The following is a 27,365-nucleotide window of genomic DNA, read 5'->3' on the forward strand; positions in this document are numbered from 1 at the left end:
TCTTGTTTTGATTTGACCGGTTGGATGTGTCTATATATATGACTTTGTTTTATGGGGCCGGTTCCTCCGGTGCTGTTCTGTTGTGGTCTTGTTTTTTGTTTTGCATACTTATTAATTGTTCATAAATAAAGAATTTATTAAAAAGAAAAAAAAAAATGCAAAAATTTACTTTAGTTGAGTTTTCTGACGCCTGTAAGTTTTTAAATATTTCTGTACAGAGATGTGTAAGACGTCCTTTTTTTTTTTTTTTTTTTTGCAACACTGGATGTAGTTTTTATCTATGCCATTTTGGGGAATGTCTGATGTTTGATCTCTATATATTAAATTTTTTTGGGGGAAGCAGAATGATTTGGCTATTTTGATATCTTTTACCACTATGGTTTTTGCCGTATGGCATAAATGTTTTAATTTTTTTTTTATAGCTTAGGCGTTTTCAAAATACATTTTCATTTATGGTAGACAAACCCTTTAAGGATTATGGAGAGTATAAATATCACATCATAAAATGTTATTTTGGGATATTCATCAGGCTAAATCCTACAGAATGTTCATGTTTTTGGATGGAGATTTATGGAGTAAATCATAACAATATGAATGGCATACATTGCTTCAAATCAATGATAGGCAAGTAATAGAAATGGTCAAAGTATCATATATGGTATATACAAACCTGTATATAGCGTTGTATTAAGCATCTTTTATTAAGTTATCAGTAATTGGCATAACTATTTGACATCTGAAATGAGCATTGAATCCAATTGATATCACTGTGTTACACTAAATATCAGCTGTTTACAGTCCAATAAAAACTGTTGAATCAGCAGCGATAAGCCTGGGAGTGATGAAGCTGCATCAGTGTACTGCGATATCCTTCTCATTTACTGGTTGACAGGTTTTGGAATACTGCTCTTTATATCTGATGACTGGATATTTGCTGATCTCCTGCAGCTTTGGATAGGATTACTGTGTACTCATGCTTGTAAGCTTCAGATGATGTCTGATGCTATCACAGACAAGTCCTCATTTTTTTCTAAAAATAATGCAATGTGGTACTTCCTAGATAAAAAAAAATGTCAACATTTTGAAAAAAATTTAATAAAATAGTTTAAAAAGTTCTATTCCTAGCATTATAATTGCACTGTTCTAAGAACGGACCAAGATGGTAAGCAGTTTTGGGCCTATGGAATGGACCTATGGAAATGGGTGACGGACTATGCTTGATCTACATAGGCACTACAGTTTTAGTATATGGGGTATAGTAATAATATGAACGCAACAACAACAAAAAAAAAAACATGCCAATACCTTTTGTTTATAACTGATTTTTTTATTTTGTTTTGCTGTGTGCAGGGGGAGATCGGGATCGAATGACTGCAAACCATGAGACATACCTTCTTATGGCCAGCACGCAGAATGACATGGAAGACTGGGTGAAGTCTATCCGCAGAGTGATATGGGCACCATTTGGCGGAGGTGAGTTTTGTATACCATGGAGATCAAAATAATGTATAGCAGTATCAATATTGCACCTAGACATAGTATATTGCTATAAAGTAAACTTTTTACCACAACCTTCAGAATTTCATAATGAATTTGTTAGAAGTATTCTGGATATCTTTATTTGTACACTTCTGTTGGAGCTTTTTATTATTATTATTATGTAGATTGTGAACCCCATATAGGGCTCACAATGTACATTTTTCCCTATCAGTGCGTCTTTGGAGTATGGGAGCAAATCCAAGCAAACACGGGGAGAACATACAAACTTGCAAATGCTGTCCTTGGCAGGATTTGAACCCAGGACTCCAGCGCTGCAAGGCTACAGTGCTAACCACTGAGCCACCATGTTGCCCTGGTGCTTTTAATATATTAAAGGATTATCTGCCTTCTTTATCTAATATCTACTGGCTACACCCTATATAGCACAGGTATATCTACAAGAGTTGCAATTGTTTAAGTAGTTAAAGAGAACAATCACTAATATAATACTATATTTTTTTCTATCTGTTCTGAATACTGTGGTCTTTCAATATTTGTACATTAAAAAAGTAGTTAAGAAGGAAATTGTGTTATTGAAAAATAATGCTACAGGGACATATTGCAGCCACAGAAAAGAAACAGAGGTTATTTTCATAGTTGAGTAGGTTCAAGATAATTATTTGCTGCCCAGTGTAAAAAGAGGCTTACCTTAGTACATTACGCTAATATAGGGACATTGGGGAGGATGGCTTTTGGTAAGGAGGATACTAGCCAATGCCATGGTTGGTGTGCGGCCTTGGTTGATTGCCATCCAGGTATACCTACAGATGTAGTAGACCTGACTTAAAAGGGGTTTTCCCATCTCAGTGTTTCTGTAGTATGGCTGCAGTCTTTTCTTCTCACTTCCTGTATTTCTCATTCCTCCCCTTCCCTCTTGCTAAACGGCCAGAGAAGTCTCACAACACTTATACAGATCTAATAATATGCAGATGCTTGTACAAAATGGACTCAGTATTATCTATGGATTTACATAGATAGCAGACCAGGCTTTATCAGCAAACTACAATTAGCTGAATGGATTGTCCTGCTGGCAAGAGCAGTGAGTGAGTGACGTCACTTGTCCTACACATCCGTGGTTATAGCAACGTTGTGTAAACAATGGGAGGAATAAAGTCTCATAGCAGGCAAACAAAGCAGAATTTCTGAAGCAATATATTTAGAAAAGTCTTCAATTTACATAAACTACCAGTATAGATAGGATCCTTCAGATGGGACACCCTCTTTTACTTTGTGCAGCATGATATCATATCACAGAAGACAACAAATGCCAAAAGGACGGTTTGAAAAATAAAAATCCCATTTAAGGTACATTCACACGACAGTGTATAATGGCTGTGTGACGTCTAATTTTTAACAGCAGTATTGAATTCAATCCAAATAAATTGGGTCTATTCACATGACTGTCATGTCCTATTTTTGTCTGTTTTCAAGACTCTCAAATGTATGTGATATGCTTGAAAATGGGTGGGCCTTAGGTAAAAGACAGTTATGAAATATGCACATTTTTCATGGTTGTTTTGTACCTCGGTTATGTGAATGTACCCTTATATTCTGTAACTTTTCTTGTTGTGAGCAGAGGCACATTTGTTGGCACTTACCGTATTCCCCCAAAGATGAAGCTTCTTTATTCAAAATATGGTCTCAAAAACATCACTTCTCACTTCATACCATGTCTGCTGTTTAGTATTGGTGTCTTCTAGTGCAAGTACCACTTCTGTACTCCCTGGAGCTACAACAGACTCAGCTAATTTTTGCTTATTTGATCATCCCCTTGTCCAAATGTTTTACAAAATCTGTAATAGCCATCCTTCCTCCTCTGCCTATCATGTGCCCTTTATAATAGTGAATGCTTCTTACGGAGCGCCCAGACCCTTATGTGAGTTCTGCATTTTTCATCACTGGATTATGCAGAATTATGTTATGCCTGCAGTCAAATACTGCAGAAAAAAATGCTACCTCCAAGTATCCAGTACAGTGCAGATGGGAGTTTTCATTTCCATTGCCTGTCATTTTATGACAAGGATGGATAAATGCAGATGCTTGCATAGGGATCATTGATCATTGTACACTCAGGCAGGTGACAAACTCCCTTGTTCCTGCTTTACCATTAGCTTATGTAAATGTATAAATGCACCAGCACTTCATTAGTCCACAGAGATCAATGATCTCTATATGAATATCCATTTGCCTGCCAAAGCTCTTTCAGACTGTGGCATAATAACCGCAAGTGCTTCCAAATATGAGCATTTTCTCATTAACATTTCACAAACACAAGTCTGCATGATACCCACCTTTCACAGTAGCCAGTGGATATTGGTATATCTGCATTATGTAATTTACTATTGTTATTTAAAGTTCTGCATATAGTATACATTGCTTTTGCTTCCAATCATCATTCATTACTATTGTTACTACTAGCAGTTATGAAAGCAAAAAAGCATTCGAGCTCATACTGAAAGCATGCAGTGTAAATGGAGTGGCCCGGGTTCCATGAGTCAAGAATCTCTTGGGTAAGGAGCATGGCCGTTAGAAAAAGCCCACTTTTCATCTAGCAGTTATGGGAGTCAGAAAATAGTCAAACAAGCTTGCTCAGATATTTTTAGAAGTGAGTAGAGAAAGTTGTGCCTGCGCGTCCACGTATTGACTCACAGCAACAGTGAAATGGGGTTGAGGGATCTTCTTTGTTGAGATAGGTATTAGTCTCAGAGATTTAACCCCCATCTATTGGACATTCATTGCAGATTTTGTGATGATGTCACAAAAAGCTAAGATGGAATACCCCTTCAATGGCTCAAATGTGGCTGTATTTCTCTTTAAGATCAAACAATGCATTATTTTTTAGTTGCAGGCAACCAACAGGATTTTAAAATTAGTTTGCTGTTTAAATTGAAAATAAACATCGCTTAAAGAGGTTGTGCAAAGATTTTAAAACATGGCTGCTTTCTTTTTCACAGGAAATGACATCATGTCTTTTGGTCACATGGCCATGCTGCAGCACAGTCCCATTCATTTTGATGTGAATCCAAAAGGTTGCAACAACATTCTGCCTGCACCGAGAGGAGAGCATTACTGCAAATACCTACTGTATATAAGGATTAGAGATGAGCCGATCCGAACAACACGCTCGCATAGAAATGAATGGACGTAGCCAGCACGCGGGGGGTTAAGCGGCCGGCCGCCATCAAAGCGGAAGTACCAGGTGCATCCATTCATTTCTATGGAGCCTGCTGTTCGGATCGGCTGATCCAAACAGTACTCGCTCATCTCTAATAAGGATACATGAAAATTAGGCTCTTGGATTTTATCTAGCAGAATGCTGTTGCAAACAGTTATGTTTGCAATTGTATTGCAACCACAGCATTGTGCATCTTCATTTCTTGTTCACATTTTTAGCAGTGCTAACCAGTTTTTCTGTGTTTGTTGCATTGTGCTTTTGGGGAGTGTGGCTAAACTCCATTTGTATCATTCACACCACCCATCTGTCCAAGTCTGATTTTTATTAGAGCATAATATGGGTGAACTACACTCCAGAAGAGAGGAGGCTATTTGTTGTGTATGGATGACACAATATGGCTGAAATACACATTTGTCCTTAATGCATGAAAGATCAAGGCCCTAAGAGAGGCGAGTCATTTTAATGTAGGGACCTATCTAACAGAGGTTGTCTTGACAACATTTGTTTAAAATGTAAAACCCAAAAACCTCCTTTCCATGTATCCTTATACAGTAGGTATTTGCAGTAATGCCCTTGGTGCTAGCAGAGTGCCATTGCAACTTTTTGTGTTTAAATTTGTATTGCAACCACTAGCATTTCTTGTTCACATTGTTTGGCAGTGCTGGCCATTTTTTTCTTCTGTTTGTTCAATCATTTTAATGGGTTAAAGCTGTGGCATTGCTATGTGACCAACGGATGTGAAGGCTCTTCCTGAAAAGAAGAAAGCAGCCATGTTTTCGAAGTCCTGCACAACCCCTAGAAAATAAGGCTGGGATAGCCAGCTTTCTGCACGCCACCTGTTGTGGAACTACAAGTCCCAGCATGCTTACATACTCTGCTTTTCTTGGATATTCCTCAGAAATGAACGGAACATATCACATTTGGAAGTACAAGTTTATATTTTGGAGAGTTTGAAACTTCACATATAATATGTGGATGCATTCCATTGCCATTTTTATGCTGCCTATGGCACTTTCGTACAAGGAGACATGGCAATGGCGTTTTGGGGGAAGGATCATCAGCTCCACCAGATTTATCATCATTTATGCCAGAAAATTGGAAATCTAGACCAGCTATGATCTGCACCTACCCTCTGATTTGTAAATTGCTGCATATTTTGACGCTATATAAATAAAATTATTATTATGATTATTATTTAAGTTACAGAAGTAATTGCAGATACTTTTGTGGGTTGAGAACTCTCTTATACGTTGTGTGAGCTTATATACAGATCATTTTCTACAATCATTTATGATGGTGATATTTTTTAATATACCGTACTTCCATATAAATTCATCCATTACATTTGCTAAATCCACTAAGACTAGTCCCAAAATAACACATCACTGAAACATCTTCATATATATCATATCTCTCTGGCCCTGATAGATCTTCCTTCCTTTGCAAAGTCCCTGTCTGTCTGTCATTTGTCTTCTCCTCCTTTTGATTTGTTGAAGGGAGGGAACACCATGAATCTGGGGGCAGAGATGGGGGGACATGAATCTGGGGGCAGAGATGGCGGGACATGAATCTGGGGGCAGAGATGGGGGACATGAATCTGGGGTAAGAGATGGGGACATGAATCTGGGGGCAGAGATGGGGGGACATGAATCTGGGGGCAGAGATGGGGGGACATGAATCTGGGGTAAGAGATGGGGGGACATGAATCTGGGGGAAGAGATGGGGGACATGAATCTGGAGGCAGAGATGGGGGGACATGAATCTGGGGACAGAGATGGGGGGGACATGAATCTGGGGACAGAGATGGGGGACATGAATCTGGGGGCAGAGATGGGGGGACATGAATCTGGGGACAGAGATGGGGGGGACATGAATCTGGGGACAGAGATGGGGGGACATGAATCTGGGGGCAGAGATGGGGGGACATGAATCTGGGGGCAGAGATGGGGGACATGAATCTGGGGGCAGAGATGGGGGGACATGAATCTGGGGGCAGAGATGGGGGGACATGAATCTGGGGGCAGAGATGGCGGGACATGAATCTGGGGGAAGAGATGGGGGACATGAATCTGGGGTAAGAGATGGGGACATGAATCTGGGGGCAGAGATGGGGGGACATGAATCTGGGGGCAGAGATGGGGGGACATGAATCTGGGGTAAGAGATGGGGGGACATGAATCTGGGGGAAGAGATGGGGGACATGAATCTGGAGGCAGAGATGGGGGGACATGAATCTGGGGACAGAGATGGGGGGGACATGAAACTGGGGACAGAGATGGGGGGACATGAATCTGGGGGCAGAGATGGGGGGACATGAATCTGGGGGCAGAGATGGGGGGACATGAATCTGGGGGCAGAGATGGGGGGGACATGAATCTGGGGGCAGAGATGGGGGGACATGAATCTTGGGTAAGAGATGGGGGGACATGAATCTGGGGGAAGAGATGGGGGACATGAATCTGGGGGCAGAGATGGGGGGACATGAATCTGGGGGCAGAGATGGGGGGACATGAATCTGGGGGCAGAGATGGGGGGACATAAATCTGGGGGCAGAGATGGGGGGGACATGAATCTGGGGGCAGAGATGGGGGGACATAAATCTGGGGCAGAGATGAAGGGGGGCATGAATCTGGGGACAGAGATGGGGCAACATGAAACTGGGGCAGAGATGGAGGGGGACATATAATTTACGGGTGACTGTAGGAGGATTATACAGTGTGGGGGTACATGAAAAATGAATGAGTGGGCGGCGTCAACATAAAAGTGGGTGGGGCTAAATTTGCTGCGGCGCTCTATGCTATCCACATACTTTGTCCCTCTTTCAGTTCTTAAAAGGTTGGGAGGTATGATCTATCTATCTAATCTATCTATCTATCTGTCATAATTGGTAATAATACATGTATGCTGTAGTTTACATATTTAGATTTCTTATTTCTCCAAGGAATGGTTAGCAATGCAGTGCTATTCTTTTAGTGTACATTGTGTCCTTTGTATAATAATTTCAATAGACCATAATCGCCATGTACTATATATACCGCACCTTGCATATGCTGTTTCTTTGAATTCTTTTCTGTTGAGTGCTCTTTATGGCTACATCTGTTTCATGGACACCAGGCGGTTTATTAGTGAACCAGTGTTTGGTCTATCGGGTTTGCTATGTGAGCTGGCAGCCCTATTAATCATTAACTACATGATTAAATTAATGTTTGCTCGCTCTTGCTGGGGGTGAAAACTCGCATCTAGAACATGATTCCTTTTTTCTGGTACCTGAATAAACACCAGCACCAAAGTCATTTAGGACATTACTGGGGTGTTTACATGCAAAGTGCCCTTATGCATTATTAAAGAATGGATCATTGTAAGCCATGGAGAATATACTGAGATGAGTATGATATAAATGTGCTTTAATATGTAGAGAAACTGATGTGCCACGTAGGGAGAACAAGATGCTTATGATCAGATGAAAATATGCCCTAAATAGTATCAAAGATATACAGAAAAAACAATGATAGAAGATTACAGAAATTGATACATGCTTATATTTAAGGTATATTTTATGAACAAAGACATAGTCAATTAAAGAACAAGAAACAGTCTACTATAAGTCTGTAAGCCACAGTCACAGGACTAAGATACAGTCCACTACAAACAAAATCAAAGTCCACGATAGACCAAGACACAGTCTGTTATAGACTAAGACACAGTCCACTATGGACCAAGTCAATGTCTGTGATAGACCAAGACATATTCCACTACAGACCAAGGTAGTATCTATTACAAAACAAGTCACAGTCCACCTTACACTAAGACACAGTTCACTACAGACTAAGACACAGTCCACAGCAGACCAAGGCACAGTCTACTATAGACTGAGACATAGTCCACTATACATTAAGGCACGGTCTACTATAGATTGACACATAGTCCACTGCAGACCAAGGCACAGTCACAGATTCACAACAAAGTGGATTTTGATCATGAAATTTGTTTCACATTTTATCTTTTTCATTGAACAGTAAAAATTCACTGCACATCTGTGATGTAATAGACATGATACAGATTTGACAATCTACAGTGGGAAAATTGTATTCACATGTATTGTACTTTGTTATAAAATTCTACACCAAAAATGTAGGAGACCCAAAGTGAAGAATTTCTCTATAAACTAGCCATAGCCATTTTAGTTGTCAGATTGGCGATATATTAAAAGTAAGCAACAAAACCTACTGCCAGATAAGATGCATGCTGCACATTGTAGAAGCTGTTGGAAATATCTTTTGACATAGCAAGACACAAAGATAATGCATTGTATTTGTGACCCTTGGGTGATATGTCTCATTTCTAGTTTTAGTAGACATTGCATTAACAACTCACTAATATTTTAGACACATCCATGTCTATCAGCAGAAAACATATGTAGAAACGTTCTCCTTTGTGTCTAGAGGTTTGTTCACATCCGAATCAGAGGCCTTCTTTACAGATCCTGTCATTATTTGTGGGAAAAACTGTTCTGCGTGCAATGCTATTTTTCCTACCAAAATGACAGATATGACAGTAGACCCTGATGGACTCCATTATAAGTCACTGATGTCCGTAGTGTCGCTGTTGTCTGTCCAATGACTCATGAGCCCTACTGGACTCAGTGGGTAATAACAGCATCTGCAGAGTATGTTAGCGCTATATCAAGAAGACAAATAAAATAAAGTGCTATGGCTTCCATTCAAATGAAATCCACAATGCAGATGTGAACAGAGTCTAATGCTGATCATACAAGTTAGATAGCTAGCATCTGGAAACTGGATCAGCCAACAGCTATTTCTCTGTTTCTCCATCTCACAGTCAGCCAATCATAGAGAAGTTCTTAATGAGGTGAAAAGAATAAGCTGCTGCAAGACATCATGGGTAGCAGGGCTAGGGCATATTGAGAGTTGGAATACCACCATATACAATAGATGGTCTACTGGTTTCATAATAATAATAATAATAATAATAATAATAATAATAATAATAATGTTTGTTTGTGTATGTAGACATTAGAGGCCAGTAGAGGCCATCAACTGCTCCTTGTCAAACAGATTTCAACAGTGAGACTTGAATGATTCAGATGCTGTTCTATATAACAGACCTTAAAATCGAATTCACCAGTCCAGTGGTTTGGTTGTGCTTTCCTATACTGTCTCTTGTGGTGTATCGACCAAAAACTCACTGGTGGTAACTTATTAAGACTTAAGTCTTAATTCCTCTGCTGGCGAAAGATGCACAAGAATTATTACTTGGCTCCTGTCTCTTAATAATCAGAAATCTTTATGTGCCTGTAGTAAAAACTATGCCAGTCAGGGGCTGTCCTGATCCACCTTGATCCCTGCCCTATTATCACACCTTGAAGAGATGTGGATACCCTTGACTCTGGATCCAGAGCTTGATAGAAACCACCTCTTTTCCCTAATGCTAGGTTCAGACAAGTGTTCGACTCTCCGCCATTCAGGTCCGCATGGGGATTCGAAAGGTGGAGAGCGTGTCCACTTAAACAGCGATTACCCATGAACAGCCATGGACCCCTTAGACCATGATGGTGTCTGCCTGGTTTCTGCTTGGTATTATACTGAAACCAGCAGAGAGAACAGTCCTCTTTGCAGGACTTTCCTTTCCACCAATTTTAGGCGAAATCTGCGGCAGAGTCTCCTATGCATCTCTGAACCTAGCCTACGATCTCAGAAACATACGACCTTGCCAAGAGAGACTTGAGTGGGAGACAAATATCCAACCTTAACTGAGGCTTTGACTGAAAGCCAACCAATTCTGACTTGACCTGCACATGTTCTTCTTTTCCCACTATTCTTCCACAGAAATTTCTATGAATTTTATTTCTATATTTTTTTTTTATCTATCCCTTGAAAGCATGTATATACTTTGTTATCTAAACAGTAAGAATTCTTCCTGGTAAAAAAAAAATCTGCGGGAGTGAAAAGCAGTAGAGGTTATTTGAAGAAGGAATGACGAAGGAGGACTGCACCTTTAATAATCACTAAGCTGTCACACGTGATGTCTGCTTGCAGTCAACTCAAAGTCAGAGCTTGGGATTTCAGTGCTACTGCTGCCTGGGATAGTTGTTTACTCCCTTCCAACTTGCTGAAGCTTAGAAGTACACCTGCTGCATGCACAGAGCCTGGGGCACAAGAAACCAATCAATACCTTGGCCAACGGGCATTCTAAGGTACGGCTTCTCTTCTGCTAACTGGAAGAACACGAAACTTTCCTGGGAAGTCATTTCATTGCCTTTCTTTCAGCAAGACGAGGATTACTAGCACATTTACGCTCATAAAATCTAGTGAAATTGTGGTCGCTACATTTATAGACTTGGAATTGTTCTGTGTGGATAAACTTTAAAACCGTTTTTTGTCATCTAGAAGTTCCTTTTTTTTATTTCCATCATCCAGAAAGCTGCCTTTTGCCATGAACATCTCAGATGTCCCGGTTGACAGTGTGATGTGATTGTTCATGGACACCATGAGACGTGATCTGAAGATGAGTAATTTTTCCTGAACCATTTTTGTAACCTTTCAAGACTGACAGAAAAAAGATGAAGTAAACACATAGAGGCAAACAATAGCAAGCCCATGACATTAAAGTGAAAATCTCTGGGCCGGGGAATGATTCATAGCTCTCTTCCAAATGCTACTTGTAAAGGACATCAGTAGTTCCCACGTCAGCTGGCACCTGTATGATGCTGGAAGACCGAAATGCAGCAACCTCTTCATCTGCTTCCTTGTCAACTAGCTCTTTCATTCCCAAAACCACCTACCGCAAAATCAAAAGGTGTTTTAGCTTCCGAAGAGGTACGTACACATGGGTTCTTAATGATATTAGTCTCTTCATATGCTTCTGTCCCTGTTTATCCAGGAACATATTATTTTAAGAAGTAATACCGTCATTGTCAGTTTATGCTTAGTACAATGTTAAGATTATAAAATAGGGTTAACTGCAGTCCTATGTAAAACCACATTATGGTTATATAAGAAATTTCAAACTCATTTTTGGTACGACATGGCACTAACAATTGACAATCTGATAGAATCTTTATAAAATGATTCTCTTATTCTAACTCTAGTGTGTGTGTGTGTGTGTGTATATGTGTGTGAGTGTGTATGTGTGTGTGTGTGTATGTGTGTGTGTGTGTGGAATTACTTGGATTTACTTTTGCCAATCTCTTTGTTGGCAGCTTTACAGGGTCGGTGCATTCACATAGCAGTCAGCTGGTTGTTTGGAAGCACTGAACTCAATCACACAAAGTCTGTTTTTCTGAGCGCTCTCTAAAACCTGTTAGAGACTTCTTTTGTTTGCCATTCACCAGGTGGAACTCTTTACTGCTCTTTACTGTATACATTATTCTGGAATTCCATTCAAAATCTTAAAATACCAATGAAAGACTTGTTCATACCATGACATATCCATTTACAGGTTATCTGCAGCTGCTGTTCCTTTTACTTGTTACTAAGCGGGATACAGAAGTGCATTATGTGATTTATTACAATAAATGAATGTATTGTCTATTCACTAATATTATCAGTAGTTTTATGTACAGTATGCATATACATGCCTTACTATAAGGTAAAAGCCTGCTTAACCCCCTATACTTTGATCCTACTGTATCAGATAGTTTGAAGGAGTATGCAACAATACATATATACAGTATGTATCCTGCTAGTTCTGTGTATCAGGGCTCATTCACATCTGTGTCCGGGGTCTCCGTTATACAGTTTTGGGCAGGAGACGGAAACCTGCAGTCATTTTTCAAACCCATTTATTTGAATGGGTTTGAAAAGTGTCCGGCCGTGAGTGCCTGTGAGCATTTTATGCTCTCCGCGGCGAAATCGAAGTACTGCATGTCCGACTTTGTGTCTGGTTTAAAAAACGGTTTTGCCGCGGAGAGCATAAAACACTCACTGGCGCTCACGGCCAGACACGGTCTGACAGGTTTCCGTCTTCTGCCGGCACAAGACGGAAACCTGAGTACGGAGACCGATCGCTGGTGTGAACCCAGCGTCACTTGGCAATATATTATCTATCTATCTATCTATCTATCTATCTATCTATCTATCTATCTATCTGTCTCCTATCTATCTATCTATCTATCTACTGTATCTATCTATCTATCTATCTATCTATCTATCTATCTATCTCCTATCTATCTATCTCCTATCTATCTATCTATCTATCTATCTATCTATCTATCTATCATCTATCTATCTATCTATCTACTCTATCTATCTATCTATCTATCTATCTATCTATCTCCTATCTATCTATCTATCTATCTATCTCCTATCTATCTATCTATCTATCTATCTATCTCCTATCTATCTATCTATCTATCTATCTATCTATCTATCTATCTATCTCCTATCTATCTATCTATCTATCTATCTCCTATCTATCTATCTATCTATCTATCTCCTATCTATCTATCTATCTATCTATCTATCTATCTCCTATCTATCTATCTATCTATCTATCTATCTATCTATCTATCTATCTGTCTATCCATCCATTTACATGTGCCCCAGCCCTCAAACATTTTGGTAAAGGAGGCAGAGGAGGCTGTATTTTGTGGACCATGATAGCGTGAATGGTTATTACTTCTGAGTCTGTGACCAATCATGAAGATATATACATATGTTATATGTTACAGTTTGTACTGGAAATCCCAACCAATTTACCTCCTCAGTTACAAAATAGACCAAAGGATATAATTTCCCTCTGAATACCATTGTAACTCGCAGATATGTTATTCATTTCCACTTTGATCCATGAAAGTAGTTTTAAGCTTCTCTTAGTACAGGGTGACCTCCAAATTGGATTTGTTCATGTCTTACATTTCTCTGTTGAGTTAGTGATGTACCATTAGTTCTTTTGAGTGCAGCGCCGCACCTCCCATGAGGCGACCTGAAGCGACCGCTTCAGGCGGCACTATGCCGGGGCTCCAGGGAGGGTGGCATTTTTGCTTACCTAAGCCGGTCCAGGACAAGTTGTCACCACTCAAGTTAGCACCGAGTGGTGGATTGGGGAGGCCCTGTGGACGCAGCGCTGCTCCAGCGGCCTCCCCTCACGCTCAGGCAGAGAGCAGGTACTCTCCGTGCCTGCTCTCTGCCTGCGAACGCTGCTAAGCCCCGCCCCTTCACTTAGTCACGCCTCTCCGCTCTGCTCCGCCCCCTCCTCCGGGGGGGGGGGGGCGGCTTTCTGTCGTTCGACTCGGGCGGCGAAAGGGGCAGGTTCACCCCTGTTTGAGTGTAATACCCAAAACTTCACAGAATACAGCCTGCCATGTTCACAAGCATTTATTTTTTTTTTTTGCTTCATCATAGCAACATCCCAGTGCAGACCTAATATATCTATTATTGTCCAACATCACTCTAAGGGGGCATTCACACAGAGTAACGCTGGACGTGTATCACAGCCGTACACACCGGCGTTACGGCAGACTGCCGAACACTTCCCATTCACTTCAATGGGAGCACTCGTAAACGCCGCTGTTACGAGCGCTCCCATTGAAGTGAATGGGAAGTGTTCGGCAGTCTGCCGTAACGCCGGCGTGTACGGCTGTGATACACGTCCAGCGTTACTCTGTGTGAATGCCCCCTGGAGTAAACGCGCCGCAGATTGTGGCGCGTTTACGGCGCGTGTACGCCGCGGTTTTTTACGCGGCGTTAACGCGGCGTAATCGCGCACCGTAAAAAAACGCGGCGTACACGCGCCGTAAACGCGCCACAATGCGCGGCGCGTTTACTTCGTGTGAAGGGGCCCTAATGCTGCAGGATGTTTGATTCTTTGGAAATGTCAGGAAGACCTGTTTGTGAGGCAGTGAATTTTAAGAATCAAGAAAGTGATGCCTCATATTCCATATGAAACATACAATTAATCCATACAATTAATCCTTACTGAAATCTTGGTTTTACATAGTAACATTTCAGTACTCAATAATATAAATCAATTGAGTTTTCCTATGTCTATTTCCTATGTATTATAGGGTGGTAATACTCTAGTGGTTCCACCGTAATGTAAACAGTCAAAACAATTCAACATTACTGAATATGGCCGTATTTACAGTGGTAGCTTTAGCACTGTCACCACCAAGACCAGCTCTTTGCATCATTTAAGCAGCACTGATTCACTTATTCCTGCACAGTTAGAATTTTTTCTCTAGCTGCCATCGTACCCAAGCAATAAATGCTGTTAGTTTTGGTGCCTGATATGGTATGTAAGCTGTGTACTGTCAGGTGGGTGGTGTCACGCAAGGAAAGGGGGTGTGATCCTGCTCCTGCTGGCACTGCCCACATGGCAGTAGAGAGATAAAGTAGCACATCAGGCACCAAACTAACAGCACTGATTGATCAGAAATAGGTGGGAAAAATTCCAACAGCATTGGAGTCTGTGAAACTGTACCTATTAAAAGATGCTAAGAACTATAGTCTGTGAAGGTGGTGAAAAAGATCTGACTTAAAATATTTCCAGTGAAAGAAGAAGAAGGGTTGAGCCTAGTTTGGAGTGGTTTAAATATGGTGTGGATCTAGTATGGGGTTCTGGCTCAGCTCCAGGAGTGTTAGCTGTGCAGTTAGGTGTGCTCCACCAAACTGCCCCACAGTTAACACACCGGTATTACTCTAGCATGTCTCCACCTTATTATAGCATATCTCCACTTTGACAAAAATGTATCCACGTTAATGTATCAATAAAGTTCGGCCATTTATGATGTTTACAAAATGTACGTTACTTACGGAGGTAGCTGTGTTTTGACAATTTATGGTGTTTACATACCATAATAATTAACAGATGAACAACAGATAACCTCAGATTTTAAGTACAATACTAGAGTAATACCTAACATACCCAGAGCCTCTGCATTATCAGCTGCTGCATGGTCCAAGTAGAGGCTTACTATCCCTCTGCCATATGCAGTACTAATGTGCTTGGTTTAGTGTGGGCACTGTGAGAAGTGCCTCATATTAACAGTCAAAGGTGGCAGTGCCACCTACTGGGATCCAGTGCATACCGGGGAGCACCTTATTTTACCCAATCCATTTTTAGCATCTAGAGAGTAGAGAAGGGTAAGCATTTGTATGCTAAGTGAGTATACGTGATCTGCATATGTGTGCCGTATACATGTGTGTTGTGTTTGTCACGTATAGTATAAGGTGTTTCTGCGTCTTATATAGACAATGTACAGTGCCACTGTATAGGTGCTGCACAGTGCAGTCTTCTTGACTTTTATTCTAAGTAGTTCACAGTATCTGCTATTATTATGCATATATGGATGGTCTCTAGTCCTGTATGCACTCTTATGCCGTGTATATGGACACTGCACAGTATCACTATTCTAGTCCTGTATGATGGGTGTAGTTCACAATATCTGCTGTTATTTTATATATATGGACACAGCACAGTATCACTTCACTAGTCCTGTATGCTATATGAAATTCTGACAGCTTTCATTCAGGGTGGGGGCGCCTTATCACTTTTCTCCTCAGGCAGCAGAAAGGCTAGATGCTGCCCTGTGACCCCGACCTCTTGCCTGCAAACTTCCTTCCTCCACAATTAGCCAACTTAGTTGCATTCAGATAAGCAGTTGCTGAGTTAACTCGCTGTAATGGCTTATACTCCCTCAACAGAGTAGTATCCCAACTCCCTTCACAGGCTTGACTCCACCATATAACCATTTGTGCAGCTTGTTAGAGATAAGAATCATACTTTGCTTGCTTCTATCAACCTTTCCAGGATGCATGTTCACTATGCTTCTAAGTGGAATAAACACCAGGCCCACTTTTCACTCACACAGGCCAAAATAGAAGCACCACAGAGTCATCATACATGCTCTCTTTGTATTGGTACCCAACTTTCCCTTTTATCTCTACATCATTGCTCCTCCCATTGTAATGGTGCACTGGCACAATATCTTTCCCATTAGGGGCAGTTTCGCTCTGGCCCTACTCACCATTCAGGCCTATGTCCCTTGTGGAAATTTGATTCACTCATAAATCAGCTTATGACTGAAGAGAAGAAAGAAGGGCTACAAGGCAACCTGTCAGTAGAATTACCTGCTAAACAGTCTTCTGCAACTTCTATTAAACTGCTTATACATGCCAAACACACAGTATTTTTTATTGAACCTATTAAGAAAAACATTTTAGTCCACAATAGACAGAAATAGACCTGACAGGCTGATCAGAAGGGCCAGCTCTGTCCTGGGGAGCCCCTTGGACCCAGTACAGGTGGTGGGTGACAGAAGGACACTGTTCATGGTGACCTCCATGCTGGAGAATAACTCCCACCCCATGTATGAGACCTTGACGGCACTTGTCAGCACTGTCAGTGACCGCCTGCTTCACCCCAAGTGTGAGAAGGAGCGCTATCGGAGGTTCTTCCTCTCAACCGCGGTCAGACTGTATAATCTACATCAGGGTAAGCGAGGATCACAGAGAACGAAATGATCCTAAAGTCTCCTTTTTCTTTTTTTAGCGGCTATGATTCCTAGTATTTTTTCTCCTATATGCTATTCTGAGCTTATGTGTGTCTCCTTCTCTAGTATATTACTCTTATTATCCTGTATCCGTATTATCATGCTGCTGTAACACCCTGAAATTTCCCCATGTGGGACTGTTAAAAGATTATCTTATCTTAATCAACAATAATAATGATGCAAAGTTGTAGAATATATAGCCTTTAAGTACATTCCTTAGTTACTGTTCTCCCTGTGTAATACTGTTATACCTAAGGTTTATTTTCTCAAATGTTATCAGATTTAGATTGTAGGGCACTGCTTATTTTTTTTACTTTGATCATGCCCGCCATGGTTATTTGCTTGCCATGCTTTTTCCGTGTTATGCAAGCTCAAATAAATAATAATAATAATAATAAATTTTATTTATATAGCGCCAATATATTCTGCAGCGCTGTACAATTTGTAGGGTTCAAATACAGACAGAAAGATACATTACAAAGAAAGTCATTTCACACAATGGGACTGAGGGCCCTGCTCGCAAGAGCTTACAATCTATGAGGTAGAGAGGGTGACACAAGAGGTAGCAGGGGCGGCATTGCTTATACAGAGGTCAGACACTTTTGTAATAGAGGTGACTGTCATTGCATAAACATAAGACAGTCTTGTCCTTTAACATGTGGATGGAGCTTGGACCTATAAAGTTATCCTGAGATGACATCATATCATGTGGGGAAATGTGGGAGCGGGGATAGAGGAGGGTTAAATATAGACTTAAAGGGGTTGTCCACTTTCAGACCAATATTGAGAGACAAATGTTATGGTTTGTATAATAAAAAGTTGTACAATTTTCCAATATACTTTCTGTATCAATTCCTCCCGGTTTTCTAGATCTCTGCTTGCTGTCATTCATTCTGTTACTTCTAGAAGATAAAACTCTGACAATGGTCATGTGATTTACGGTCCATGGTCATGTGATTTACGGTCCATGGTCATGTGATTTACGGTCCCTGGTCATGTGATTTACGGTCCCTGGTCATGTGATGAGCACACAGGTGCACAGCTAATTACCAGGCAGATGTCTGATTAGTGTGCTGTGACTATAACGAGCAGCACCTGTGTCCTCATCACATGACCAGAGACCGTAAATCACATGACCATGGTCAGACGTTTATCCACTAGAGGTAACAGAATGAATGACAGCAAGCAGAGATCTAGAAAACTGTGAGGAATGGATACAGAAAGTATATCGGAAAGTTCGGGCAGCACGGTGGCTCAGTGGTTAGCACTGCTGCCTTGCGGTGCTGGGGTCCTGGGTTCAAATCCCACCAGAAACAACATCTGCAAGGGGTTTGTATGTTCTCCCTGTTCTTGCGTGGATTTCCTCCCATTCTACAAAGACATGTTGATAGGGAAAAAAATGTACATTGTGATCCCTATATGGGGCTCATAATCTACATTTTAGAAAAAAAAAAAAAGAAAGTATATTGGAAAATTGTATAACTTTTTATTATACAAACCATAACATTTGTCTCTCAATATTGATCTGAAGGTGGCCAACCCCTTTAAAGATATAGACTGCATTGTTACTATCAAATGATATAGTGCCTGGTGGAGGTACCATATGATGGCGCACTGAGTGTCTATGGTTCTGTACCATAAAACCGAAGGGTCTTAGTGTAACACAATTTCACTCCCTGTGTTTGCATGGGTCTCCTCTGGGTACTCTTGTTTCTTCTCTCACTAAAAAGAAATACTGATATGGAATTTGTGAGTTGTACAAGGGGCAGTTGATGAAGTCTAGAAAGAGCTACATAAACCAGAGGCATAACTTGAAGCTCCTGGGCCACAATGCAAAATCTATAAATGGGACCCCTACCTACCTTGTGCCATTTAGAATAGTGGTATATTTTATGTGGCAGAGAGACCATTGGGATTCCATCAGGGTTCAGGGCCCAGTAGTAACTACGACCGCTGTAACCCCTATTAGTACACCCCTGACATAAACGAGAACAATGTAAGGAATTACTGTTGTATGGTAACTTAAGAGCTTGCTTATATATCGTCTCATTTCATTGGCAAAATAAAAAAAGAATACCGAGCTAATACTCTTGAGTAAATGAGTGCAGGATCTTAGTTTCTTTGTGGATCATTTATTATATTCGTTTTCTTAGGCAGTGCTTTTGTTTTTTGTCATGTTATCTAAATTCCATTTCAAGGAATGGCTAAGTCAAAGCTTGCATGAAAGCAGAGTGGGCTTGCTGAGCTGTGACCTTTCAAACAGGTGAAAAGAAAGCATCCAGCAATTATGGCGTGCAAATATAAAGCCGCCTTTGAAAAGATGGGGAGCGAAGCCAAGATCCCTCAGAACCTAAGAGCAGGCACTTGTGTATATGCCATTCAGCTGTGAAAAAGGGGCAGCCAGTGGCAGTCTTAGATCACAGGAAAAAGGAGTGTGTCAGTGTATTTCACAAGAAATATGTTCATCTCTGCTATATATCGACAGTAGCTACCAAAACCTTAAGATGATTCATCAATGATGACACACGTTACGACTGTCCTCTTGGATATTCAGTTGTCCACCATTATGTGCAATAATGACATGTAATTGTATTTGCACTAATATACTGTAAGTACTTAACTTCTACAAAACACAGATCTAATAAATGAATATTATATCACCACCACATGAACAGGGTAGATTTGTATCCAATAGAATAGAACAATGAAGGTTTCCATTCTATGTAGCAAGCAGAAATCTTGAAAATCATAAGCAATTGATAGAGAAAGTTTAATACAATGAATAAACTTAAAGGGAGTCTGTCATCAGAACAACTATAATAGCCCAGCCTTGCAGATACATAGGCTAGGTACACCTGAATCACAGTGTTTTCCCTTTGTGAATCTGTGTCCATTACTGAGATATCGCTGTTTATGTCAATATGCAAGTGAGCTCTGTGAAACAATAAGAGGATTGCCACTTACCTCTTTGGAGCAATGGCACCTTCCTCACTGCTCCAAATAGCTTGTGTTTGTATAGACAAAAACAGCAATATCTCCAATTCCCAAGGGGAAATGACCATTTGATTCAGCTCACCCTAACCTATCTATTATTATTATTATTATTATTGTTTATTTATATAGCACCATTAATTCCATGGTGCTTTACATTTGGGGGTTACATGCAATACACAAAATATACAGGTAGATATCATACTAACAGTAAACTTCAAAAATAGCATGAGACAAAGATAGTAGACGGCACTGCCAGCTCCAAAAATGCAAACATAATGACAGCCTACTTGAAAAATCCTTGTAGATTGGAAGCACTGATGGTGGAAGGTGGTGCTCACAACCCCCGGAAAATAAGCTTTTTCAAGCCTAGTATGCAATCAAGGCATACTAGGCTTGAAAAAGCGTTTGACTTAACGCGAAACGGCTGTTGCCTGTTTTCTGCCAATGATGCCATCTCTCCCTCCCTGAGGACTTGTTTTATAATATTCCAATAAAATATTTATTTTTATATAAAGAAGAAAATGCCGTCTACTGATTGGTGAGTGCCCACCCACATCTTTCTTTATTTTTTCATAATACTAACAGTGACTGACTGGCACTGTGGGGTAGAGGGCCCTGCCCGCGAGGGCTTACAATCTATGAGATTATCTATCTATTATCTATCTATCTATCTATCTATCTATCTATCTATCTATCTATCTATCTACGGGGCTGGGTAGAAAAGCTCTGGTGACAGACTCCCTGTTAAATGCACAGTATAAGCAATGCCTGCCGGAATCCAGCCAATATGTGATATTCTATCTATGGTCCGATACTCTAGTTTCCATAATTCAGTTTGTAAAAGACTTTGCAGACCATATCAGCCACCAATCGGAAACAGGTTCCCGCAGATGCTCTCCCTCCCCCAGCCACTCGTGGAATGTGCAGAATTTGGAGACTGAGATTAACAGATTAATTTTCAGATGACTAAAGTGATTTCAGGACATTGCCGAAAATAAAATGTGCAATTACTTTCAGGGACACCACAAAAGAAAACTGCAGACCAAATGTTGTTCCTTAAAGTTACAGTAGATGTTTTCTTACTTTGTTCTTGTAAACAGTTCAACATTATATTTCTAGCTTAGTCTGGAATGTGATACAGCCCCATATAAACAGTCTCTATAAACTATTATCAGTGATGGAAAGGAAGGCATGTGATTGTGGAGATCTTGGCAAGTTTCAGTTGTCAGAGCTATTAGGAGTGTTCTTGTTAATACTTAATCTGTCCTTTGCCCGGCTACTTGGTCACAGGATGCATATTCTTATTTTCTGCTCAGCTGTAAGCACGTTGGCTACTTACAGTATGTATGCGGAAAGCCTTGGTTAAGCAGCAAAGTTGTGGGGGTTTATCCATGTTTTAAAGAGCTGCTTCGCCAACTGCTGAAATAAATGATGTGAAGGTTTATGTCACAGCTTGAGCCTCTAGAGATCTTGATCTTCGTTGACTTGCCTGAATGGCTTTTCAAAGTCAGACGCTGAGTCAGGCTGACATCCCTGCCAAAAAAAGGCCTTCAGTATGTTCTTATTTTACAGCCCTTGAAAAAGTACTTCTACAGGGTACATGTAGGTTAAAAATGGGTTACCTTTCTCGAATGCAAATACATTCCTATTAGCATAGGGCTATTACTTTCAGCTCTTGTACTGCTGTTATTACCTGAGAAACCAGTTAGTCTTTTCCAAAAAAAAAAAAAAACGTATTTGGGAACTTTCTATTCAATGAGTTTTTATAGTTTTTTTTTACAGTAATAAACTTATAAAAAAGGAATAAGCATGGTAATGAAATAATATAAAGAAACAAGTCTGATAAATCATCATTTTATGTCCAAACCTAGTGCTAAGTGGTCGTAAATAACATGGACAACTGTTGAATGCAGTCAGTACAAACAGGGGTGTAACTAGCAAAGACTGGGCCCCATAGCAATTTTTGACTTGGGGGCCCCTCCTCGGCATGGTGGTCCCTTTTCTAGCCACCACACAGTATAACACCCTATTCACACACAGTGCAATGTCCTATAGTGGCCCCTCCACACAGTATTATGTTCCATTGTGGCTCCATTGGTGTTTGTTGCAAATATCTTGGGTTCAGCAGAACTCTAAATTTTTGGGGTACACTACCCACAAACTATTATTATACTCTGGGTTTTTTCAGATCCCAAAGCATAATAATTGGAGGCTCAGGGGAGGTGACAAACCTAAAAACCAGTGTTGCTTACCTCTGCTTGGCCCGCCGTTCTAGGTTCTCATCAGTGACATCACAGACCTGGGTTACGCTGGCGTCATTATGCGTTGCAACGCCGGTCTGACTCACGTGACATCTGTCACTGGTTTTTATGTTTTTTCACCTCCCCTGGGCCTTTTGATCATTATACTTGAGTATAATAATAGCGGTATTTGTTGGGGTTCACTCATCAAATACTATTGCTGCAGGTCCGTGGCCTTATTTACCAATCCCTGTTCCCAGTCATGGCCACCTCTTCTTCCCCTTCTTTCCTCCAGGAGGCCTCAGAGGCATGATATGGGATGCATGGTGCCCCCTGGAGGGCAGATCGGGGAAGCTGAAGTCGCCATGAGCAGGAACATGGGATAGGTAAGTAAATAGGGCCCATTATCTGCTGAGGTTATGCCAGCATGTGATGGCCTTTTAAAAAGAAAATCATCAGGGGCAGAACATTTCTAGGTACCATCATACCTATGGGAGTAGTAAAAAAGTGTGTCCGTATGACATCCACGGCAACCAGTTCCTGTCGAAGCATGTATCTCCAAAGTCACCATGAGAGAGTGTCTTTTCATAGTGGAAGTTTTGATTAATTATATCGGAAAATTCTGGAATTTTCGGGATATACGAAAATTTCCACTGTCTAAGAAGGGCTAATGTCGCTGAGAGTAAAGTTTGGGCAGTAAATGTCCTGACGGCCAATGGATAAACATGCAGATTTAGAAAAAGTAGAGCCAGTTCCAGAGAAGGAGCAATTGTAAGGCCCACTATGGAGGATAGCCAGTGTAAAACATCTTGCCCGTAGGTATGCAGGTGAGGCAAGACCAAACAATATGAAGGAGGGATCCTCTATCAGTACAATCAGTACATCTTCTCCAGCAGTTGCCTAGAGACTGAGGGAACATGTGGTGGAGTTTCTCTGGAGTGTAGTACCAATGAAGGAGAATTTCAATTGGGGTCTCATAGCGCGTTACACATTTAAAGGTCTTTTTTATTGAAATCCAGTGCTCTTTTCCACTTTACAGGATAAAAGAGTTTCTGGAGAGAGATTTTCCAGCTGCGGATAGAAGTAGTTTTGACAAAGCCATCTTTAGATGCCATCATGTTATAAAGTAAGGCTTAGACGGACTTGATAGGTAATATAAGGAGGTCAAGGAGGTCCTTATTGTAGGTGAGTTGTAGTAGGTTGATAAAAAAATGTTTCAGTTTGAGGTAAGTGAACAGACATTGTGATGGGAGGTTGTATCGACTTCTCAGCTATTCAAATGGGAATATTGTGCCATTGTGCCAAATTTGTGAGATAAAGGAGATGCCTGCAGATGTGCAGGCCACCAAGTAAAGATCTGAGATGCATTCCACAGGTGTTCCACTGGAGCAAGTAGAGTATTCAGAGTTGGTTTCTTCCCTGTAAGTTGATGGGTATATTTACAGATGCTGGTAAGATATTGTAGAATTAGGGAAGATTGCAGTTGTGTTGTGGTGTTCAAAAGAGTAGTAGATCCACACTTTGAGATTATGTTTAGGGATCAGATATGATTCAATGTGAGTCCAGGTCTTGTCTTCATTAGTATGTTACCAGTCTCTAAGTTTGGAGAAGTGGGAAGCAACATAATTATCATCACTGTTGGGTATGTGCGGGCCTCCAACACCCAGTCTTGTATTAAGAATGGCAGATGGAAGTCTGGGTTTCTTATAGTTCCAAGTGAATTAGTTGATTAGTTCATTGATTTTCTGAGGGAAAAGGGAAAGTGGAGGGAAAGTTATTGTCCTGAATAAATATCAAAGCTTCAGAAGAATTAACATCTGAAGCTCTGTTGAGTCATGATATGCCACATTTCCACGGTCTGGAAGTCTATTTGAATGTCAGCATGCTGTGGCAAAAAATTAATTTGAGAGGTTTGTGTGATTGAGGAGGTGAGCTTGGTTCCTAAAAAGGCTAGCTCGGAGGATCTCCAATCAAAGGGGAAGTCTGTTTTTAACTGTTGCAGTGTAGAAAGGAAGATGCTCAGAGGGAAGATTTGAGTTTTGTTTTCAGTGTAGAACAAAAGCAAATTACTCCACTTTACAACAAAAGCAAATTTGCCTAAAGTTTTGTGGGGGATCAGGAGTTTACCCAGTTTAGGTATGGTAACAAGCAATGTTGCTAGAGATTCCTTCAAGGAGGGGTGACCCCGACATTGAGCAGTTTATAAAAGTCCAGAAGGTAAGGGGCAAGGATATGCTGAAACTGTAGGAGGTATTCATTGGAAAATCTGTTTGGCCCGGGATTAGGCAGTGTTTTGGCAATCTGTTGGAGTTCTGGGTTGAGTGATTGGCACGTTCAGAGTGGATAAGTGGTCCTTTGACAGGGTTGGAAGTTTTAAATGAGCCAGGAAATTGGATATAAGAGTTTGATGGTTTGAGGGTAGAGATGCCTGGTCCTGTAAATTATATAACTAAGCAGTCTCTAAAAGATTTGGCTATGCCTGTAGGGCCTGAACGTTTAGTAATTGTAGATGGATGCTTAAGGTTTTGAATTTTAGACTTTGCCTCTCTAGTTTTCAGTCTCTGGACTAGCAATTTGCGAGCCTTGTTGCTCTGGGAGTAGTATCTAGCATTAGATCTTTTAAGCACTTTTTTATAGTCTTGAGTGAGAAGGAGGCGCAGACGATGTCGGGTTTGGAATATTTGGTTGCTGGCGTAGAGTGAGTCTTGTTAGTGCATTCTAGAGCAACCAATTGAGATAAAATGTCGGTGATCTTTCATTGACGGCTTTTCTTATCCTTATGGTTTAGAGTCCCTCAAATTAATGTTTTATCGGCATTCCACAAAATGTAGGGATTAGATCAAAAATTACCTCAGGTCTTTTCCATCTGTGTTTTATACACAGAGTGACTCTGGATAAATGTATCATTCCTCCATATTCCCTGGTGGATGCTGGAAGTGGTTCTTCCACTTCGAATGTAATGACTGCATGGTCTGATTGTGTAATCAGTTCTATAGTAGGGGGTTTTGTACGGAGTAATATAGATATATCCACTAGGAACATGTCAATGCGAGATTATCTATTATGGACTGAGGAGAAGTGCGTTAGCGTGTTACACCTGCAAGATATCATGTAAGTTTTCTCTAAGAAACAAATGGTAGAGGCATGGGGTAGACTGTCTCCTGGGGATTGTGTTGTCCATACAGGAATCCCCACAGAGTATCAAGGGATCTTGTTGGATTTTACAAATATGGTGGTGGACCTTGTTGAGGAAGGCGAGAGCTCTTTGATGGGATGCATAAATATTGACTATAGTGTAATGGACGTTGTTTATGAGGCATACAGCTATGAGAAATTTGTAAAGTGGATTAGCCTTATGGTTGAGCAGAGAGTAGGCAACAGAGTTCTTAAAAACTATGAGTACACCTCTTTTCTTCTTAGTGTGATGTGTATGGAGGCACAAAATGTCACCCTGTAGTTAGACAGCCTCCTTTCAAAGACTGTTTCTGGGGGGCTGTTTAAACCCCAGTCGTTGAGAGAAGTAATTTGATCACCATTTTATATGTGTAGTTTCTGTACACTCAGTCAACGCCAAACATTACGGTGAGGCGTAGAGCAATTTTACAGTGTGTAACACAAAACAAAATAACAAAGTAAAACAATGAATGAACTAACTTACGGTTCAGAAGACAAATATGGAAGTACTGTATGGAGTTTGGAATAACAGTTTAATGCAAGTCGGTAATAAATCTTCTAACGGTAGAGCCTTGCACCGTGGCTAAGAAGCCATGGTACCCAATAGCAAACTCAATCACGGTCGATATGAGGACTGCAATTGCTGTGGAGACATGGAGAGGGGTTATCTGTGTCATGTGGAAGGGGCAATAGGATGTTTAAGGAGAGCAATAGTTCTTTGCCTTTGTCAAGGGTGTCGATGGTTTGAACCGTGCCATCCATATTGATGAGAAGCTCGACTGGAAATACCCATTCAGTGTATGATTTTTTGCTTGCGGAGCATAGTTATAACAGGTGCCAGTTTGTGTCCAGGGTTATCGCAAATAGGTCAGCGTAAAACTGGATCTCTCGGAATCTCAAAAGCCGTAATTTGTTCCTTAATATGAAAGATAAGAAATCTGGCAAGAACATCTTGTGGTACATTGTCGCTGAGATTATGTGAATGTGGGATTCTATGAGCCCTATCAACAATGATGTTTGATGGGGATCAATCCGGGAGCAGAAATTTATTCCCTTAAATATGAGTGAAGATCAGCAAATGCTTTTCTGGGATTCCACAGAAGTTAATGATGTTTTTCTGCAGGATTCAATCCTCCATGCCCACTATTTTGGTTTTAAAAGTCCTCCACCAAGTGGCTATGTGCATTTTTAACTTTCTTGTGAGAAGCTAAAAAATTTCCCATTTTGTTTTTAATGTGAAGTACTCTTCCCTCCAGGGCCGTGACAGAGGACTGTAATAGTAATAATAACTGTGACAATGTAGGATTAGAATACCTATGGGATTGTTTGTAGTATGTAGCCATGGGGACACATACAGATGTACCAAGTGCTAAGCTTACAGATGATGCACTACTCTATTTTAGTCTTGTTTAATAGCACATGTGCTTCTGGATCAAAATGCAATGAACTTTAATTAAAAATGTTGCTGCTTTTTGCCTGAAAAATTTCTCTAAAATTCCTGCCCTTATAGCTAATTTGCTGTTAACCCCATCTTATTAGTAAAGTTTCTTCCCTATAGATGTAAGAGGGGTTCATAGTGGAGGGGGAGGTTCTTTTCTCTGTTCACACAGCGAATGCTGATAGGAGGGGCTGATTCTCCTCACAGCCCTCAGACATGGTTGACTTGTATGGAATGAAAATATGCAAACCTATTCTCCAGGATGTAATTAGGAGAACAGTGCACTCTGTACGC

The 27,365-nt window shown here is 40.7% G+C and overlaps 1 protein-coding gene across 7 annotated transcripts in view; it reads left to right on the forward strand.

Annotated features, from left to right (window-relative positions):
- Positions 1–27,365, forward strand: part of ARHGAP24 (Rho GTPase activating protein 24) — a 525,659-nt gene that overhangs the window by 476,280 nt on the left and 22,014 nt on the right. For 6 of the 7 annotated variants that reach the window (XM_075284649.1, XM_075284641.1, XM_075284682.1 and 3 more), the window contains one exon: positions 1,351–1,473. In XM_075284649.1, coding sequence (XP_075140750.1) covers positions 1,351–1,473 — 123 coding nt within the window. Of the gene's footprint in view, positions 1–1,350; positions 1,474–10,791; positions 11,551–27,365 lie in introns of those variants that run through there. The other variant, XM_075284674.1, reaches the window with a different exon arrangement.

The sequence above is a fragment of the Leptodactylus fuscus genome, chromosome 1 (assembly GCF_031893055.1).
Source record: "Leptodactylus fuscus isolate aLepFus1 chromosome 1, aLepFus1.hap2, whole genome shotgun sequence".
Lineage (NCBI taxonomy): Eukaryota > Metazoa > Chordata > Amphibia > Anura > Leptodactylidae > Leptodactylus > Leptodactylus fuscus.